At 42.0% G+C, this 21,288-nt stretch overlaps 1 protein-coding gene across 1 annotated transcript in view; it reads right to left on the bottom strand.

Annotated features, from left to right (window-relative positions):
- LOC132824441 (multiple PDZ domain protein) overlaps nucleotides 1–21,288 on the bottom strand; it is a 381,408-nt gene that overhangs the window by 319,605 nt on the left and 40,515 nt on the right. The window contains exons 3-4 of the mRNA XM_060838941.1: nucleotides 15,928–15,990; nucleotides 2,655–2,821 (exon numbers count right to left, since the gene is read on the bottom strand). Coding sequence (XP_060694924.1) covers nucleotides 2,655–2,821; nucleotides 15,928–15,943 — 183 coding nt within the window. The 5' untranslated portion in view covers nucleotides 15,944–15,990. The remainder of the gene's footprint in view (nucleotides 1–2,654; nucleotides 2,822–15,927; nucleotides 15,991–21,288) is intronic.

The raw sequence follows: 21,288 nt of genomic DNA, 5'->3' as shown, positions 1-21,288 counted from the left end.
CTGTAGAGAAGCAGATGATCTCTACAGAGAGATCTCTGTATCTCTCCAGAGGTAGCTACAAAACAGCAGCAAGTATGCACTGTGGGACGTTGCACAATGTCAACTAATGTTATTAGTTCAAATACTTGATGATAGACAAGGCCCCAGGCCAGATGTGACACACCCATGGTTTCTACAGAAAGCAACGGAAGAGATTACTGCGCCTTTGGTAATGATGATTGCGTACTCACTGTACACTAGAGTACTACCAGATGATTGGATCATGGTAAACGTTATTCCTGAACAGAAAGGGAATAGGGAAGACCCCGGGAATTACAGACCAGTCGGTCTTACATTGGTAGTGGGCAAATTATTGGAGAGGGTTCTGAGAGGTCACACTCATGATTAGCTGTAAAAGCATAGCTTGACTAGAGATAGTTAGCAGGGCTTTTTGAGGGGCAAGTCATGTCTCACAAGCCTTATTGAATGCTTTGAAGATGTGACAAAGTATATTGATGTAGGTAGAGAATGGATGTGGTGTACATGGATTTTAGTAAGGCATTTGATAAGGTTCCCCATGGTAAGCTCATTCAGAAAGTAAGGAGGCATGGCATAGAGGGAAATTTGGCTGTCTGGATACAGGACTGGCTGGGCCATAGACGACAGAGGGTACTAGTAGATAGACTGTATCTGCCTGGAGCTCTGTGACCAGTGGTGTTCTGCAGGGATCTATGTGATTTTTATACATGATGTCAATGAGGAAGTAGAAAAATGGGTCAGTCGGTTTGCCGATGACACAAAGGTTGGTGGAGTGGTAGGTAGTGTAGGTTGCAATGGGACAGTGACAGGATGCAGAGGTGGGCTGAGAAGTGGCAGGTGGAGTTCAACCTGGAAAAGTGTAAAGTGATTCATTTTGGAAGGTCAAATTTCAATGCAGATTACAAGGATTCATGCAGGATTCTTGGCAACATGTCAGAACAGAGAGATCTTGAGGTCCACGTCCACAGATCCCTCAAAGTTGCCAACCAAGTTGATAGGGTTGTTCAGAAGCCATATGATTGTGTTGGCTTTCATTAGCAGGTGGATTGAGTTGAAGATCTGAGAGGTTATGCTGCAGCTTCATGAAGCTCTCGTTTATTTGGGATATTGTGTTCCATTCTGGTCACCTCAGAATAAGGAGGATATGGAAACATGAGAGAGGATGCAGAAGAGATTTACTAGGATGCTGCCTGGATTGGAGGGCATGTCTTATGAAGAAACACTGAAGAAGCTCGGGCTTTTCTCACTGGAGCGAAGAAGGATGAAAGATGACTTGACAGAGGTGTCCAAGATGTTTACAGGCATAGATAAATAGCCAGAGACTTTTTCCCAAAGTGTAAATGTTCTATCACAAGGGTGCATAATTTTAGGGTGATTGGAGAAAGGTTTTGGGGAGATGTCAGAGGTAGGTTTGTTTTACAAAGTGGTGGGTGTGTACAATGCACTGCCAGCAGTGGTAGTAGAGTCAGATACATTATGAACATTTACGTGACTCTTGCATAGGTACATGGATGATAGCAAAATATAGGGTACGTCAGTTAGTTTGATCGGAGAGTAGGGTAACAGGTTCGCACAACATCGAGGGCCAATGGCCTTGTATTGTGCTGTTCTATGTTTTTGTTGAAATATCACTATTCTAATATCACTTCCATTACCACTAAACCATACATCAATTGTTTCAGAACCTTGAAATACAATTTTGCCACTACTCTCTCCCCACAATGCTTCTAATTTTTATTTCAAAACTTCTAACTCAAAAGCTTAAGCTGCACTGCCTTTCTCCCTCATCTACCACTCTTTTTTCAACAAAAAATTAAATGTTAATTTTCCTTTATTCTTTCCCAAATCTAATCATCTGTGGAACATAACAATGAATAAATTTTCTACATCACAGCTGCAACTTCATACATACTTTGTCAGCCAAACTATCTATTGGAATTGCCTAAACCAGTGGAAGTCACATGAATGCAAGTTGCTCTTTTAAATTCAAGTAGTTTATTTTGTTCAGCTTCATTATGGAATCTTGAGGTCAGATGATGGTCACCAAATAACATTGATATACTCTGCCCCTTTAGAACTATTTTGTGGCACAATGGCTCAGTAGTTAATGCTGCTGCCTCTCAGCACAAGGATCAGAGTTCAATTCCAACCTCGGGCAACCATCTGGGTGGACTCTGCACATTCTCCAGTGTCTGCATGGGTTTCCGCCGGGTGCTCCAGTTTCCTCCCACAATCCAAAGATGTGCAAGTTAGGTGGATTGGCCACGTTAAATCATCCACAATGTTAAGGGATGTGTAAGTTATCTGCATTAGTCTCAGGAAATGCAGGGACAGGGCAGGAGGATCAATTTCTGTGGGATGCTCGTCGGAGGCCGAATAGCCTGTTTTCACACTATGGGGATTCCATGATTCTGTTCTATGCTTACTTTACAAAGTATTGTTCACTTGTTTCTATTTGAGCCGTATTTCAGCAAATATTAAATTCAAGGCAGGCAATCAATCAATGCATTAAATTCTTAATCTTGGTTTGTGCATTTTAAATTAGAATTATCAGAGACAATTGAAACACCAGTAATGCACTCAGTACTGAAAGTAAACCACTTTTAACTTGTTTTTTATACTACACTGTCTTTTACCTGATCTTTCAAATGTTGAACAGAGCTCTGCAGGTTCAGGATTTGGTTGAAAAGTGGGCTCTGTAGCACAGACCTCAATAAACTCAGTCTCTCCTCATTTGCCGTATCTCCTTTTTCTCGTAGCTTTGCCTGTAACCGCTCCACAGCCAGCAAAGCTCGCTGGGTATCTACAAATAAAAATTAATTCAAGTGACAGTGTCAAAATAATAGCAAGATATAGTATGCAATGCTAAGTATTTGCAATACATGGCTACATGATACACAATCAAAACAGAATGAATGCTTCAAATTGAACATAGATTTAGTATAATATATTTTTAATATATTTCACAATTATTTTTAACAAAATGAGCTGGCGCAATGAAATCACCGCTGGTGACAAGGGCAAATATGAGAATACCACATTAAAAAATGGAGCTTTCTATATTTAGTATTGAGAAGCAAATGTGGAACCTTAACTGTATGGAATGTTATTTATCAAATAAATGGCTGAGATGATCAAATAATACAATGACACAGTACAGGAGACAATGATGCTATCACACCTGTCATACCTTTAAGAACAGTTATCAAATTGTTCCCAATTGCCTGCCCTCCTCCATGAAGTCATTTCCCTTCATGAATTTAACAAATATTACCATTGAATTTGCTATCACCTTTAAAGGAAATCCGTCAAAATCACAACAAATGCAGTAGAAAAATAGCCAGCTACTTTACATCACACCTGTTTTGTTTTGCCTATCAGCATTATTCTGTATACAGTGGTTACTAGCTCTCCTGCCATTAAAATGTTTCACCCCAACTATTCTTTTAAAACAGGTTGTGATTTTGAATAATTCTATCAGACTTTTTTTGACATTTCCATTTATTTGCCCTTTATAACCTAAGAAGCTTGTGTACTTCAAATCGAGGTCTGTCATCTTTCTCATGCTTGCCAAAAAGGTTAACAAAACCCTGGCATGTCACTCACTTGACTCAGAACATACGACAGTATGGTGCTGAAAAAGCACAGCAGGTCAGGTAGCATCTGAGGTGCAGGAGAATCAATGTTTCGGGCACAAGCCTTTCATCAGGAAGGCCTTTTCCAGCACTACACTCACGATTCTGATCTCCAGCCTCACGTTTTCCTCTCAGATGAAGATACAACAATAATTGTGAAAACTGAATTTAAGTCCATTTTAATGTAGGCCTCACGTTTGAGTTCAGTTGATATTTCGTCTTGAGTAAAGATCCCGAAATTGCAAAAACCATTGCCCAGTAGTGGTGATGGTTCTTGAAGCTGATCTGCCCAGAACTAGAATTCTTAGGTTAACTTGAAGCTGGAACAGGTTAGTGGTTTTCTTTCAAGAAACTGTGGTTTGGCACACTGGTTGCTTAGTGGACTGCAGCAGCGATAGTCTTATTTTAAAGTTTCTCTGAAGGATTTCTGATTGACAGTCAGCTTGAATTTCTGCTAATATATTTTAGCAGGGGGCATTGTTGAGTCATAGTTCAAACATTGTAATAGTACAAAAATCAGTTTGAATTCTTCTCGTACCCATTTTATTGAGAATGTGCATCTACACTTTTACTCCAAGTGTCAAGAGACCTAGTCTATCCAATATCCAAAATAAAGAGTTTCAAGAGTATCTTTGAGCTCTCAAGAGATAAGAAAAATTGTGGTGCTAGAAAAACACAGCCAATTGGGCACCATCTGAGGAGCAGGAGAGTTGACATTTCAAGCATAAGTTCTTCAACAGGAATGTGGAAGAGGCCCAAGCAAGCTGAGAGATAAGTGGGAGGGGGTGAGGCTGGAAGATAGCTGGGAATGCAATAGGTAAATGAGGGTGAGGGGTGATGGTGATACGTTGGAGCCATTGGGGAGACAGGACGCCAGCTTACAGAACACTTCAGAGAATATCTCTGGGATACACATTCTAAACAACCCCACCGCCTTGTGGCCAACCACGTCTACTCCCCTCCACCAAGTTCATGCAAGCCCTGTGCCGCCTCCACTGCCAGATTCTAGCCACCCGCTGTCTACAGGAAGAACACCTCATCTTCCACCTTGGGACCCTCCAACCACATGGGATCAATGCTGATTTCACCAGTTTCCTCATTTCCCCTTCCCCCACCTTATCCCAGATCCAACCTTCCAATCCTCACCACCCTCTTGAACTGCCTTCCTTCTCACCTATTTGCTTCACCCTATCACCATCAACCCCCACCTTCATCTACATATCGCATTCCCAGCTACCTTCCAGCCCAATCCCCTCCCATTTAACTCAGCCTGCCCCACATCCCTGATAAAACATATAGAACATAGAACACATCATCTTAGGAAAAAGACTTTCACTGTCTACCCTCCTGAATCCTCTGATCATCTTGTATGTTTCTAACGAATCGCTGAAGAACAGCTTATGCTCGAAATGACAACTCTCCTGCTCCTCGGATGCTGCCTGACCAGCTGTGCTTTTGCAACACCACACTCTTCAACTCTGATCTCCAGCATCTGCCATCCTTACTTTCTCTCAAGAGATAAGATGATCCAAACTGCAAAAATATATGGTGGTCCTCAGGAGCCACTGAAATTCTTTAAACTGTGGCTTTTAAAAAATACACATTCATAAAAGAATCATAATATTGTCATGCCTGAATCAGTGTGATATTGGTTACAAGTTTCTTGTTTAAATTTTCTTGAAGGAGCGTAACTCCTGCTTTTTCCACATAATTCAGACTATTCCCTCCACTAGTACAGCTATCCTGTAGTCTTGTCAAAGGCCCAACAGGTCCTAAAGTCTGCCACAGTTGAGCACAGTAGTGCAACCTAATCAGTCCTTTAAGTTTTACTAGAGCTTCCCTGTTCTGGCCTTGTATTCTTCTGATAAAGCCAAGAATCCCACCTGTTTTAATCACATCGTCTTGCCGCCTTCAAAGGCCAGCAGATTTTTGGGCCTCTCTACTCCATTCACATTTATACCATTTAGTTCATATTTGCACTCCTCATTGTGTACTACAACACACTTCCATTTCACTGCACAAATTTAATCTGCAATGTGCCTGCCCATTTCACCAGTCTACATTTCCAGACCTCAGAGAAACACCCTTTAGTCTGAAAAGCAAACACCGACATTGACTACTACTTTAAGCCAATTGACTTCAATTTTGCTTACAATTCAGTTATTATAATACTTTATTCAACACCTTTTTAAATCCTATAACATGTTCAGCTTTCCATTAACTTCAGTCAAACTAGTCAAACAATTTGCAAGCAAAAAATCTGTTGACTTGATTAACCCAAGTGCCATGGCATTCTGACTTGAATTATTGTCTCTCAAAGTTACTGATCAACATTAATGCTATAGTAGCTGGGTTTATTGCCCCCCCTTGTTTTGCAAGGAAATAACATTAAGAGTAATTGAGTGCTGCAGATGCTGGAGTTCAGAGTCAAAAAGTGTGGCGCTGGAAAAGCACAGAAGGTGAGACAGCATCCAAGGAGCAGGTGAAAACGACATTTCGGGCATAAGCCCTTCATCAGGGATTCCGGGTTTGGGGATTGGTTGGGGGTGTGGGAAATAACTGGAAAGAAGGTGACAGGTAGATGCAGGTGGCGGAGTCATAGTGATAGATCAGAGGGAGAGTGGAGTGGATAGGTGGGAAGGAAGACGGACAATTCAAGATGGCAGCGCTGAGTTGGAGGGTCGTCTCTGGGATGGGTAGGGATAAAAAAAACTGATGAAGTCGATTTTGATGCCATGTGGTTGGAGGGTCCCAAGACAGAAGATGAGGCATTCTTCCTCCAGTTGGCGGGTGTCTTAGATTGGGCTGTGGAGGCAGTCCAGGACTTGCATGCCCTTGGGGAGTGGGAGGGGGAGTTGAAGTAGTTTGTCACAGGGCAGTGGGGTTGTTTCATGCATGTCTCCCAAAGATGTTCCCTGAAACGTTCTGCGAGTTAGCACCCCGTCTCCCCAGCATAGACAAGGCCACATCAAAAACAACGGACACAGTAAATAAGGTGTTTGCGGGTTCAGAAAAATCTATGCCAGATGTAAAAAGACTCTTTGGGTACTTGGACAGAGGTGAGGTATGGGCACAGGTTTTACACCTCTTGTGACAGCAAGGGATGCTACCAGGTGTGGAGGGTAGGTTGGCTTGGGCACATGGACCTGATGAGAGCTTCACAAAGGGAATGGTCTCAGCAATGTAGGTAGGGTGGGGAGAGAAATATACCTCTAGTGGTGGGGTCCGATTGTAGGTGGTAGAAGATAATGCTCTGTATCTGGAGATTGTTGGGGTGGAAGTTGAGGGCCAAGGATTGGAGGGATGGGGTAAAAGGTCAGATGTGCAGGAAATTATCACTCCATTAAAGACCATTTCATTGTGGAGGAACCTTTTGGGAAGAAGTCACAACACAGAAACAGATAAGTCAATAGTTTTAAATATGGCCTTGCTGTAAATGTACAATAGTGAGTAGAATGGGTTCTTTATTGATTATGTTTTATTGAAATAGGTCTCTGAAGTAATAAGTTAGCCTGGAGCAGTGTTTTGTAGAGGTACACAACGTTGCTATTTTCTGGGTCTGTAAATTGGAAGCAGCAAAATAATGGCCTTCAGTACAACGATATACTCTTCTGGTCGGATATGGGAGTTCACGGAGAGTTGGTGCTACTGAGGAATATATCTGCTTCGAATACCGTTGATTGCACAACTTATCAGATCTAATAGATGGGTTGGAGCGACAGTTAGAGGCAATGAGGAATTTACAAGAACAAGGGGATGTGATGGATGGCAGTTTTAGGAGGGAAGAAAAGCCACAGGTATAATCACATAGATGGGTTAAGGCCAGGAAAGGTAAGGAGTCATCTGTGGCTATCCCCATTTCAAATAAGTATGCTGCTTTGGAAATGTAGGGAGTGACAGATTCTCAGGGGAATGTAGCATGAACAGCCAAGTTTCTGTACCAAGACAGGCTCTAACTTAATGAGGGGAATGTCAAGTTTCAAGGGATCGATTGTGTTAGGGGACTCTAATCAGACGTACAGACAGATGTTTCTGTGGCCAGCAGTGAAAAATCAGAATGGCGTGTTGCCTCCACGGTGCCAGGATCAAGGATGTCTAAGAGGATGAAGAAGGTTCTCAAAGGGGAGACAGACCAACAGGAGGTCATTGTACACATTGGAACGAATGGCATAGGAAGGGAAAAGGATGAAATTCTGTAAGGAGAATACAGAAAGTTAGGCAGGAATTAAAATAGGTGGTCTTCGAGAGTAGCAATATCTGGATTACTCCCAGTATTACGACCTAGTAAGGGTAGGATTAGGAGGATAGAGCAGATGAATGCATGGCTGAGGAATCAAATTTTTGGATCATTGGAATCTCTTCTGGGGCAGAAGTGACCCTGTACAAGAAGGACAGAATGCACCTGAATTGGAGGGGACTAAGATACTGGCAGGAGATTTGCTAGAGGTTCTGAGAAGGATTAAAACTAGTTAAGGTTGGTGGTGGTGCTGTTGGTGGGGGGGCGGGGGCACAGGGAAGGAAGAGGGGAGAAAGCGAGGAAAGAGATCAATCGGAGACTATTACGGTTGAGAAAAACTAGACAAATACTCAGGGACAAAGCACAGACGAGGTAGAACTGATAAATTGAACTGCATTTATTTCAATGCAAGCAGCCTAACAGGGAAGGCAGATGAACTCAAGGCAGGGTTAGGATCATGGGACTATGATATCATAGCCATTTCAGAAACATGGCTCAAGGACAAACAGGACTGGCAGCTTAATGTTCCAGGATACAAATGCTACATGAAGGATAAAAAGGGACAAGGAGGAAGGGGGTGTGGTATTTTTGATAAAGGATAACGTTACAACTGTACTTCAGGAGGGTATTCCCGGAAATATCCCTAGGGAAGTTATTGGACAGAACGAGAAGAAGGGGCGATCACCTTATTGGGAACGTATTATTGACCCTGTAAGTCAGCGGGAAATTGAGAAACAAATTTGTAAGGAGATATCAGTTATGTCAGAATAATAGGGTGGTTATGGTAGGCGATTTTAACTTTCCAAACATAGTCTGGGAATGCCATAATGTTAAGGGTTTAGATGGAAAGGAATTTGTTTAGTGTGTACAAGAAACTTTTCTAATTCAGTTTGTGGATGTACCTACTTGAGAAGGTACAAAACTTAATGTACTCATGCAAAATAAGGCAGAGCAGGTGACTGAGGTATCAATGGGGGAAGCACTTTAGGGCCAGTGACCATAATTCTATTAGTTTTAAAACAGTGATAGAAAAGGATAGACCAGATCTAAAAGTTGGAAGTTCTAAATTGGAGGAAGGCTAATTTTGATGGTATTCAGCAAGAACTTTCAAAACCTGATTGGGGACAGATGTTCACAGATAAAGGCACAGCTGGAAAATGGAAAGCCTTCAGAAATGAGATAACGTCTATGCTTTGTCCCAGATTATTTGTCTCACTTCTTTTCTCAACTGTACCAACCTCAGATCGATTTCTTTCCTCAGTATCTCCCTCGGTTCCCTTCCTCTTCACCCCCCCCCCTCCCCAAACCAACTTGAACATAGAACATAGAAGGATACAGCGCAGTACAGGCCCTTCGGCCCTCGATGTTGCGCCGACCGAATCCTACCTAACCTATACTAGCCCAATAACTTCCAAATGCCTATCCAATGCCCGCTTAAATGACCATAAAGAAGGAGAGTTCACCACTGATACGGGCAGGGCATTCCATGAACTCACAACCCGCTGTGTGAAGAATCTACCCCTAACATCTGTCCTATACCTACCACCCCTTAATTTAAAGCTATGTCCCCTAGTAACACCTGACTCCATTAGCGGTAAAAGGTTCTTAGTATCTACCCTATCTAAACCCCTAATCATCTTATACACTTCTATCAGATCTCCCCTAAACCTTCTCTTCTCCAATGAGAACAGCCCCAAGTGCCTCAGCCTTTCCTCATAAGATTTTCCTACCATTCCAGGCAACATCCTGGTAAACCTCCTCTGCACTCGTTCTAAAGCTTCCACATCCTTCCTATAGTATAGCGACCAAAACTGCACACAATACTCCAGATGAGGCCGCACCAGAGTCTTATACAACTGCAACATGACCTCAGGACTCCAGAACTCAATTCCTCTGCCAATAAAGCCCAGTACACCATATGCCTTCCTCACAGCACTATTTTGACTAGTTTTAATCCTCCATGAGCATCTCTAGCAAATCTCCCTGCCAGTATATTAATCCCCTTCCAATTCAGGTGCAATCTGTCCTTCTTGTACAGGGTCACTTCTACCCCAGATGATCCAAAACTGTGAATCCTCCTCCCATACACCAGCTTCTCAGCCATGCATTCATCTGCTCTATCCTCCTATTCCTACCCTCACTCGCTCGTAGCACTGGGAGTAATCTAGATATTACTACTCTCGAAGACCACCTTTTTTTAAATTCCTGCCTAAATTTCTGTATTCTCCCTTCAGTAATGAGAGCCCAGAGACAGAATATTTCTGTTAGGGTGAAAGGAAAGGCTGGTAGGTGTAGGGAATGCTGGGATGACTAGAGAAAATGAAGTTTTGGTTAAGAAAAATAAGCAAGCATGTCAGGTATATATACACATCACAAGATATATCGAGTGAACCCTTAGAAGAATGTAAAGGCAATAGGGGTATACTTGAGGAGGATATTAGGAAGACAAAAAGGGGATATTAGGTAGCTTTGATAAATAGTGTTAAGGAGAATCCAAAGTGTTTTTACAAATACACTAAGGACAAAAGGGTAACTAGGGAGAGAACAGGGCCCCTCAAAGATCAACAAGGCAGCCTGTGTGTGGAGCCGCAGGAGATGGTGGAAAGATACTAAACAAGTATTTTGCATCAGTATTTATTGTGGAGCAGGTCATGGAAGATATAGAATGTAGGGAAATAGATGGATACATCTTGAAATTTACCTATATTACAGAGGAGGAAGTCTTGAAATACATAAAGTGGATAAATTCTCAGAACCAGATCAGATGTACCCCTAGAACTCAGTGGGAAGCTAGGGAGGTGATTGCTGGGCCCCTTGCTGAGATATTTGTATCATCGATAGTCACAGGTGAGCTGCCAGAAGACTGGAGGTTGGCTAACATGGTACCGCTATTAAGGAAGGCGGTAAGGACAAGCCAGGGAAGTATAGACTGGTGAGCAAGTTGTTGGAGGGAATCCTGAGGCACAGGATTTACATGAATTTGGAAAGGCATAGACTGATTAGGGATAGTCAAATTGGCTGTATGTGTGGGAAATCATGTCTCACAAATCTGATTGAGGTTTTTGAAGAAACAGAGGATCGATGAGGGCAGAGTGGCACTCATGATCTATATGGACTTCAGTGAGGTGATCGACAAGGTTCCCCATTGGAGACTGGTTAGATCTCATGGAATACAGGGAGAACTAGTCATTTGAATACAGAACTGGCTCAAAGGTAGAGGACAGAGGATAGTGGTTGTTTTTCAGACAGGAGGCCTGTGGCCAGTGGAATGCCACAAGGATCAGTGCTGGGTCCAATACTTTGTCATTTATACAAATGATCTGGATGTGAACATAGGAGCTATTGTAAGTTTGTAGCTGACACCAAAATCGGAGGTGTAGTGGACAGCAAAGAAGGTTACCTCAGATTGTATTAGGATCTTGATCAAATGGGCCAATGGGCTGAGGAGTGGCAGATGGAGTTTAATTTAGATAAATGCGAGGTGTTGAATTTTGGGAAAGCAAATCTTAGCAGGACTTGTACACTTAATGGTAAGATCCTAGGGAGTGCTGCTGAACAAAGACAGACCTTGGAGTGCAGGTTCATAGCTCCTTGAAAGTAGAGTTGCAGGTAGATAGGATAGTGAAGACAGCGTTTGGTATGCTTTCCTTTATTAGTCAGAGTATGGAGTACAGGAAATGGGAGGTCATGTTATGGCTGTACAGGACATTGGTTAGACCCCTTTTGGAACATTGTGTGCAATTCTGGTCTCATTCCTTTCAGAAGGATGCTGTGAAGCTTGAAAGGTTCAGAAAAGATTTAAGGATCTTGCCAGGGTTGGAGGTTTTGAGCTATAGGGAGATTGAATAGGCTGGGATTTTTTCCCTGGAGCAACAGAGGCTGAGGAGTGACATTATGGAGGTTTATAAAATCATGAAGTGCATGGACAGGGTAAATAGACAATGTCTTGTCCATGGGGTTAGGGAAGTTCCAGAACTAGAGGGTATAGGTTTAAAGTGAGAGGGGAAAGATATCAGAGACATAAAGAGACAATCTTTTCAGACAGAGGGTGGTGCGTGTATGGAATGAGCTGGCAGAGGGAGTTGGTGGAGGCTAGTACAATTACAACATTTAAAAGGCAACTGGATGGGTATATGAATACAAAGGATTTGGAGGGATATGGGCCAGGTGCTGGCATGTGGAACTAGGATTAGGTTGGGATATCTGGATAAGTTGAACCAAAGGGTCTGTACATGCTGTACACCTACGACTAAGCTGACGAAACGTGCTCCTATTGTTGATCACGTGGGAGGGGAAAATGCAGTCCTTGAAATAGGAACCCATCTGGGATGTCCTAGAGTGGAATTGCTCCTCCTCAGAGCAGATATGGCAGAGGCAATTTGGACTAACGGTCACATTTTTTATAGGAGGCAGTGGGAGATGGTATAGTCCAGGTAGCTGTGGGAGTCGGTGGGTTTGAAATAGATGTCCGTGTTGAGTCAGTCACCAGAAAAGTCCAAGATGGGGAGGTAAGTATTAGAAATCATCCAGGTGAACGTGAGATCAACGTAGGACAGATAGTCAATGTATTGGAGGGAAAGGTGGGGGAGTGCTGTGGCCAGTATATCTGCACAAGATGGTGTGTTCTACATATCCTATCAAAGATACAGGCACAGCTGGGGCCCCATATGGGTGGCCTTGGCTATCCCTTTGAATCTTGCCACTCCCTTCAATGGAAAGGAAATAACATTGTCAATACTTCAGTCCTCTGGATTATCCTATCCACGAAGCCGTAGGCTTCAGAATGTCAACTTTCCTTCCCAATGCATGTAACAAACTAGGTAGCTGTCATACTTTAAAGGAGTACCAATAACTTGGTTGTGTTTCCTCTATTTTTAGCTTTTCTAACACTGGTTCTGCCTTCTCATTTGCAGTTACATTGCATTGGTCTTCAGTAACAAACAGTATGTTACCAAAGTACTCATTTAAGACCTTAGGTAGGCCCTCTTCACTTTAAAGAATAACTCATTTCTGTTACTCTGTAAAACATTTGCTTTTATTTACATTATCTGCTAAATAAGTCAACATTACTTGTTACAACGCAGCTAAAAAAAACCCTATTAATTTAACCCTGCAACACAAAATGATTTAACCTGTGCTGTAATTGTTAAAATTAAAGACAAAACACTGTCCAAAACGTCACTGAAGTAAAAACTAATAATATTTTATTTTTAAAAAATGTCTAGCAGAATAATTAAACTATTTACAACTCATTTATCCAAAGCTATCTTTTACCTTCCCCCTGACAATACTAGCCCGAAAAGCCCCCGATTAAGATTTACAGAAAATTACAAATTCTAAAACAAGCCATGTGTTGAATCTTCTCTTGCTATCTTCCTCTGTAGATTTGCTCTCCAAGTTGGTGTCAATCTTTTTTTCCAGTGCAAACTCCTTCACCAGACAGGTACCTCTCAGTTCTTACTTGCAGCCTACATCGGTTGGTTTTTTGGCAGTTCCCCAATGGTTCAATTTGTTTAATATTTATACCCCAAAGCATTGGTATTATTTCATTGGTTTTAATACTGTCAAAATAACAAATTCAAACTTGATTGGGAGTTTAGTATTTTGGGGCACAATTTAAACTGATTGGCCGAATTTGAATTAGTTTTTTTTGTCTCATAGCAACCCACGTACCGCTAGCTGCTGGATCAAAATGTTACATTGTAAGTTTTCTAGTACTGTGTGCCTCTAAGTCCTTGCTAGCTTTCAGCGCTAAGGTACAGTACCCCTGACACCTTCATAACAGAGGATTTTCATCTACCAAATAGCAGGATGTCAGCACTGCAATGATTGTTGCTGTGGATATGTTGACACTTTGTAATTATTAGCCAAAGTGCCCCACATAACTCAATTACCATTTTCTGGTCACCTTTTCACATTCTATTGCAGTAGATAAAGATCGTGGAAAATAATCAATGCTGTGTACTTATTACTAATAGAAGGAAATTCCATTATTGCTATTTCTAAATACTTTGTTGTTGTGGTTCTGCTCGCCGAGCTGGGAGTTTTTGCTGCAAACGTTTCGTTCCCTGGCTAGGGAACATCAGTGCTGTTGGAGCCTCGTGTGAAGCGCTGCTTTGATGTTTCTTCCGGTATTTATAGTGGTTTGTTCTTGCCGCTTCCGGGTGTCAGTTTCAGCTGCAGTGATTTGTATGTGGGGTCCAGGTCAATGTGTCTGTTGATGGAGTTTGGGGATGAATGCCATGCTTCTAGGAATTCTCTGGCTGTTCTCTGTCTGGCTTGTCCTATGATAGTGGTGTTTTCCCAGTCAAATTCATGTTGCTGGTTGTCTGAGTGTATGGCTACTAGAGATAGCAGTATGTATTACTGTACCCGCTTTTATCTAGGTCCCTATGACTGGACTGAATTTCAGAGAGACTCAAGGTGCTGTACAAAATACAAGCGAGACCATATCTGCAGTGCTGAGAGTTTTGGTACCTTTATTTAGAAGATTGAATTGCCTTCAATGAAATCCTGAGAAGGCTCATCAGGATGATCTTTGGAATGGAGGGATTGTCTTATGAGCAAAGCTTAAATAGGTTAAAACTCTACTCAAATGGAGTTTAAAAAGGACAAAAGTTGCAACTAAGAATGTGTTATTTAAAAACAGGCCTGAAAGGATGCTTCCCCTTATGAGTGTGTCTAGGACCAGGGGTCATAGCATCAGAATTAAGGGGTACCAATCTTAAGATGGAGAAGAGGAGAAATTTCTTCTTTCAGAGGGTTGGGAGTTTTTGGAACTCCCTGCCACAGAAAACTACTTTTTTGTGGGGATGGTATCCTTGTGTAGGTTAAGGCTGAAAGATAGTTTTTTGATCAGTTAGGGATTTCGAGCATTATAGAAAAATGACAGGAAATTGAACGTGAGGAGGGGTGAAACCTACTACTCCTGTTCCCATTTCTTATTACTCTTATAGGATCACTGCAGTCAGCTTAGCTTGGATTCAATTCAGGAAAAGTGAAAGCACGGTACCCTGACTATTCACCCTACATTTTATTTTTGATTTCAAACTAGGCTTTCCCATTCTGGGAAAAAAATATCAAAAATGTGGAAAAACAATTCCTGCCTGCTTAAATGCAAATTAATGTAATTAGTACATATGGTTACAAAAACTTCTTATTGTGTCGACTATTGTTAAATTTATTGCATTCCATTTTCAAAGAGATAAAAGATGATAATGAAATTTTCTTTTCTTAAAAAAGCAAGGCTTTTCTTGACAATCATGTCTCTTACTGGAGACCACCTCCCTGGACTTAGAACTCTCAGGTTCCAGACTCTGCTTTTGACATTGGTGGGAGTAGTTTGCAATAAGTCTGAAGATCAATCTAAATTGGAACGATTCTAAAGTAGTTGCAGGTTCAAAGTATTTGTCAACGTTTCTTGCAACTATCTGCAAGAGGCACCAGCTGCAACTATGTGTTTAACATTAGTTACAGGCAGAATGTCAGACTGACTGCATCGGAATAACTCAGCCTTTGTTTTTGGTCTTCAAAAGCTGCTGGGAAGTTTTGATCTTAAAAAGTGAATTTCTATAAAGAAAGCCCATTCCCATTACATCAGGTGTGCTTATTAAACTATATTAACCAATTTCTGGATTTCCACTGATGAAATTTTATAATAAACCAAGAAACCTGGTTGATGTCTTAATGCATAGGATTGCCATAAATGGAGAGCTGGGCAAAACGTTTACACCTATATTGTTATCTGTGGAGTAATGACAAGAAAAAGGCAATGCACTCTTCCCATCTCAGTTGTAACATTATGATGTTTCTTGAAAACCCTTTCCAGGGGGTCCCCAAATGGCAAGTTGAGATCAGCTATACATTATACTGCATTTAGTTTAGTTCAATACATTCTTCTGATTGATTAACATAATTCAATGCCACAGAAACAGTACCAGCACCTATTCTGGAGTAAAGGCATTTTTGTTTTAAAAAGGGATCCAACTAGCAAGTCATTCTCTCAACAAAAGCATGATAACTGCACATAATTCTTACCTAAGCCTTCTAACATGCTTCCAATCACAAGATGAAATCGATCTTTCTGGTGCCAAAACTTTCCTAAAATTCAAAAGGGTACAACATGTAAACAAAGGCAAAAAAATCCCAATTAGGTTTACTGCTAAGCTGCAGTACTCAAGGCAATATTGGTTCAATTTTATTTAACATTCTCATCAATAATGAATTTGATATCAGCCCTAATTTTAAATGCATTCCTCTTCCTACAGAGAGTACAGAAGGTTAATCTATCCTATGGGACGAATGTCTCAAAATTGGACACAGTTTCAACTATAACTTGACGAAGAACATACTTCAACAGGGACAGAATTTTTTTTAAAAATCTTAAAAAAGGAATATTAAATGAAAAAGATGAGTTCTGCTACAAATTCTATACTCAATAGAAAATTATAGTGCACATTTCCTGTCCTGCACTTAATTATGCAACAAAACAATCTGTTAAAGCCTCTGAGCTGAGTAATGAGTGGTTTTAGAGGTAATTACTCAGAACAGCAGCAGTTTGGCCTGTCATGGTTGCACAGTTGATAAAGAACTCATGCTCTTAAAGCTTGTAAATCAACAATATTGTCTAGTATCATCTTTAATATTGTGTTTTAGGAATATAAAGTGGTCACTGCAAGAAGAAACTTGAAAACATTATGAAACCAGGTTATGAAGCAGTCTTGCTTTAATGTAATATGAATTTCATAAATTCCTCCAAGACCCAATAAACAGAAAATTCAGCCACCTTGTGCAAATTTACCGATTTTGTGCTCAATTCAAATGCAGGAGGCAGAAGTCTACAGAAGTCTCTACTTTGGGCAAAGCTCCTCAGAACTGGATGTCCAATTCCCAAATGCTACTTCAGGAGAAACTGTGCCTAAGATCCATATGTGAAGTGTTATATCTTGCAAAACATTCTGAACAGTATTTTGCATTGTGAGGATGATAATATTAAGCCAATCTGCACTGCTTAAAAACTCCCAAAATCGTAGTAGACCAATACAAACAGGGGACTAGCAAAGAGGAAAATCCGTATAAAATGAGAAAACAAATGGGCAAAAAAAAAAGGACACAGATTGCCTTCTTTTGATTTTAACAACTTTATCACTTTGTGATTTACCTTTGATTAGAAAAGGCAACTAGGCAGTTATATAGACAGTTATAAAGACATGTTTGTTTAAAAAAACTGGATTTTAAATTGTCGACCAATGAGAGAAAAATACTTTTTAAAACCAAGGACTGCTGGATGATTGTTGCATATTTTGAAATCTCATTGCAAGTGTGATTTACAGAGCTGCTTGGTCAAGCAGCAACTGAAGTATACCTACAAGCTGCAGCCCAAGGTCGTGCACAAACGGATCTTTGGTTGACCAGCAGCTGATAACTAGTCACTAGTCCACAGACACGATAAAGAAAACCTTAGTTCTCACACAGCTCAACAACCTGGGACTATGAACAAGATAATAAGAAGGCTTCATATCTATTTCCAGTTCAGGACCTCTCTGCTTTCTAAACGGAAAGCAATTCAGGGCTCAAGAAACCAGTTTCTTTCCTTCAGTAGTTACTGTAAGTGGTGAGTTTTAAACTGATACCAAAAACCTTTAAATAAATCAACCACCCATCAGTTCCTTTTGCAGACCATTGGAAGCATCAGATAACGACAACCAATCAGCACTGTACTTTGCTAAATTTGACTCTGTTAAAATGAATCGTTAATTTATTGGTTACAACTTGCATAAGCAGAGACAAAGTTAAAGTTAGAAAAACCAAATTCACAACTATTTCATTAAAATAGGACGAAGGGTCAGGTGATATGTTTCTGCACGACGTGGGAGCTGGTGGATCCCACTGCAGTTCCCAGTGACCACGTCTGTAGTAACTGTTGGTTGCTGAAAGAACTCTGGCTCAAAGTTAATAGGTTGGAGTCTAAGCTTCAAACATTGTGAAAGATCCGGGGGACAGTTACCTGGATTCTGTGTTTCAGGAAACTCCTTAGACTAACTCGAATTCAGCCAGTAGTCAGGGACAGGATAGTGTGGTTGAGCGAGGCAGATAGAGGGCTCCAGGAGGTAGAGCTGCAGGAGCCACAGCCCATCTTTGTCCAACAGGTTCAAGAATTTTGCTCCGTGTGAACGGGAATAGGGACAGCAGCGCCACAGTGCAGGGAGTCATTCAAGTGTGGTGGGGAGAACAGAAGTGTTGTTCTAATTAGGGATAGTATAGTTAAAGGCATAGACACTGTTCTGTGACCAGGATCAAGAGTCCCAACGATTGGTGTTGCCTGCTTGGTGCTCAAGTTTGGGATCTTTCATCTAGGCTGCACAGGAACTTAGAGGGTAATAATCCAATGACATAGATAAAACTAGGGCAGAGGTTCGTTAAGGTAGTATGAACAGCTTGTATCTAAATTAAACAGCAGAACCTGGATTACAACATGAGCCACGAGCTATTTGGTTGAGGCTCAATAAGATTAAGCAGGTAATGCACAGCTCAAAAGATTGGCGTGGGAGAACTGGGTAAAAACAATGACTGCAAATGCTGGAAACCAGATTCTGGATTAGTGGTGCTGAAAGAACGCAGCAGTTCAGGCAGCATCTGAAGAGCAGTAAAATCGACGTTTCGGGCAAAAGCCCTTCATCAGGAACAAAGGCAGAGAGCCTGAAGCGTGGAGAGATAAGCTAGAGGAGGGTGGAGGTGGGAAGAAAGTAGCATAGAGTACAATAGGTGAGTGGGGGAGGGGATGAAGGTGATAAGTCGGGGGCGGGGGGAGGGAGGAGTGGATAGGTGGAAAAGACGATAGGCAGGTAGGACAAGTCATGGGGACAGTGCTGAGCTGGAAGTTTGGAACTAGGGTGAGGTGAGGGAAGGGGAAATGAGGAAACTGTTGAAGTCCACATTGATGCCCTGGGGTTGAAGTGTTCTGAGGTGTTCTTCCTCCAGGTGTCTAGTGGAGAGGGAGTGGCGGTGAAGGAGGCCCAGGACCTCCATGTCCTCGGCAGAGTGGGAGGGAGAGTTGAAATGTTGGGCCACAGGGTGGTGTGGTTGATTGGTGTGGGGGTCCTGGAAATGTTGCTTAAAGCGCTCTGCTAGGAGGCGTCCAGTCTCTCTATGTAGAGGAGACTGCAACGGATTCAATAAATGATATTAGTGGATGTGCAGGTAAAACTTTGATGGATGTAGAAAGCTCCTTTAGGGCCTTGGATGGAGGTGAGGGAGGTGGTGTGGGTGCAGGTTTTGCAGTTCCTGCGGTGGCAGGGGAAGGTGCTAGGATGGGAGGGTGGGTTGTAGGGGGGCGTGGACCTGACCAGGTAGTCATGGAGGTCGTTGCGGAAGGCGGAAAGGAGTGGAGGGGGAAATATATCCCTGGTGGTGGGGCCTTTTTGGAGGTGGCGGAAATGTCCGCGGATGATTTGGTTTATGCAAAGGTTGGTAGGGTGGAAGGTGAGCACCAGGGGCATTCTTGTCCTTGTTACGGTTGGAGGGATGGGGTCTGAGGGCGGAGGTGCGGGATGTGGACGAGATGCTTTGGAGGGCATCTTTAACCACGTGGGAAGAGAAATTGTGGCCTCTAAAGGAGGCTATCTGGTGTGTTCTGTGGCGGAACTGGTCCTCCTGGGAACAGAAACGGCGGAGGAATTGGGAATATGGGATGGCATTTTTGCAAGAGGTAGGGTGGGAAGAGGTGTAATCCAGGTAGCTGTGGGAGTCGGTGGGTTTGTAAAAAAAATGTCAGTGTCAAGTCGGTCGTCATTAATGGAGACGGAGAGGTCCAGGAGGGGGGGGAGGAGGTGTCAGAGATGAAAATGGTTTGAATTCATGGGACATTGGCACTAGTACTGGTGCCGAAGGACCTGTTCCAATAGGACTGTCTTCATCTGAACTGTGCTGGGACCAAAGTCTGAATGAATCGCATAACTAGGGCTGTAGACACTAAATGGGTGTAACTGGGGGGAGGGGTTCATTTATAGGGGAAACTTAAAAACCCAAATTAAAAGGTGGTGGTAGTAAAAATGTGGAACTTGAGGGGTTATTAAAATCTCCAGCACAGATAAATAAAGGACAATTGTAAAGAAAGGGTTAACTAACTTCAAGCACACTGGACAAATAAATGACAATCAGAAGGGCAGTTAATACAGGATTGAAGGCATTATATACTGAAATTTCCAGGTTTGACATGGTGAGCATCACAGACATGTCTGCAAGGGGATCAGGATTGGGAGCTGAATATTCAAGGGTATACATCCGATCGAAAAGATAGGCAGGTGGACAGAGGAGGTGGGATTGCCCTATTAGTAAAAGAGCAATTAAATCAAATAATAAGAAACAAAGTAGGGTCAGGTGGTGTAGAATTGAGGAACCACAAAAGGTGAAAAAACCATTGTTCAAGTTATGTACAGGCTTCCTAACAGTAGTCAGAAGCTGGGGTGCAAGAGATACCAGGAGATAGAAAAGTTGTGTAGGAAAGGCAAAGTCAGTGATCCTGGGGGATTTCAATAAGCAAGTGGACTGGGAAAAATCAGGTTAGTAGTGAATTGCACAAAAATGGATTTTGTGAAAAGTCTACAAGATAGCTTGTTGGAGCAGCTTGTGGTACAGCCCTCGAGGGAACAGACAAGGCTGGATATGGTCTTGTGCAATAAGCAGACTTGATAAGGGAGTTTAATCTGAAGGAACTCTTAGGAGACAGTCATCATAATATGATGAAATTTACTCTGCAATTTGAGGGGGAGAAGATAGAACCAGAGGTAATGGTATTACAGCTGAATAAAGGCATCTACAGAGGCATGAGGGAGGAGATAGGTAGAATTGACTGGGAGGAGCCTAGCAGAAAAGAGTGGAACAGCTATGGTAGAACCTTTTGGAGTAATTTAGGTGACATAGCAGAGATTCATCCTGAGGAAAAGGCAGCATGGTACAGGGAGGATGAGGCAAACTTGACTGACTAGGGAGGTCAGGGATAGTATATGATGTGCCGAAGGGCAGTGGGAAACCAGAGGATTAGGAAGCTTACAAAAACAGAGGGCAACAAAAAAAAGACAAGATTAAATTAGGATAAATTAGCCAATAATATGAAAAAAGGCAGAGTTTCTTTAGTTATATAAAAAGGGCAAAAGCAATGCAAAAGTGGATACTGAGTCACTGGAAAGTAACATTGCAGCGATAGTCGTGGGTAACAAGGAAACAGCTGAGGAACTGAATAATTACTTTGCGTCAGTCTTCATGGTGGAAGACAGAAGTACTATCCCAAAAGTTCAAGAGTGTGTGGAAGCAGAGCTGAATATGGTGACCACCAGCAAGATGTTAGAAAAACTGAATGGCCCAAAAGGTGGATAAACCATTTGGACCACACCCCAGAGT

The sequence above is a fragment of the Hemiscyllium ocellatum genome, chromosome 2 (assembly GCF_020745735.1).
Source record: "Hemiscyllium ocellatum isolate sHemOce1 chromosome 2, sHemOce1.pat.X.cur, whole genome shotgun sequence".
Lineage (NCBI taxonomy): Eukaryota > Metazoa > Chordata > Chondrichthyes > Orectolobiformes > Hemiscylliidae > Hemiscyllium > Hemiscyllium ocellatum.
The sequence above is the reverse complement of the archived record's forward strand: the minus strand, read 5'-3'. Positions and strand labels throughout refer to the sequence as shown.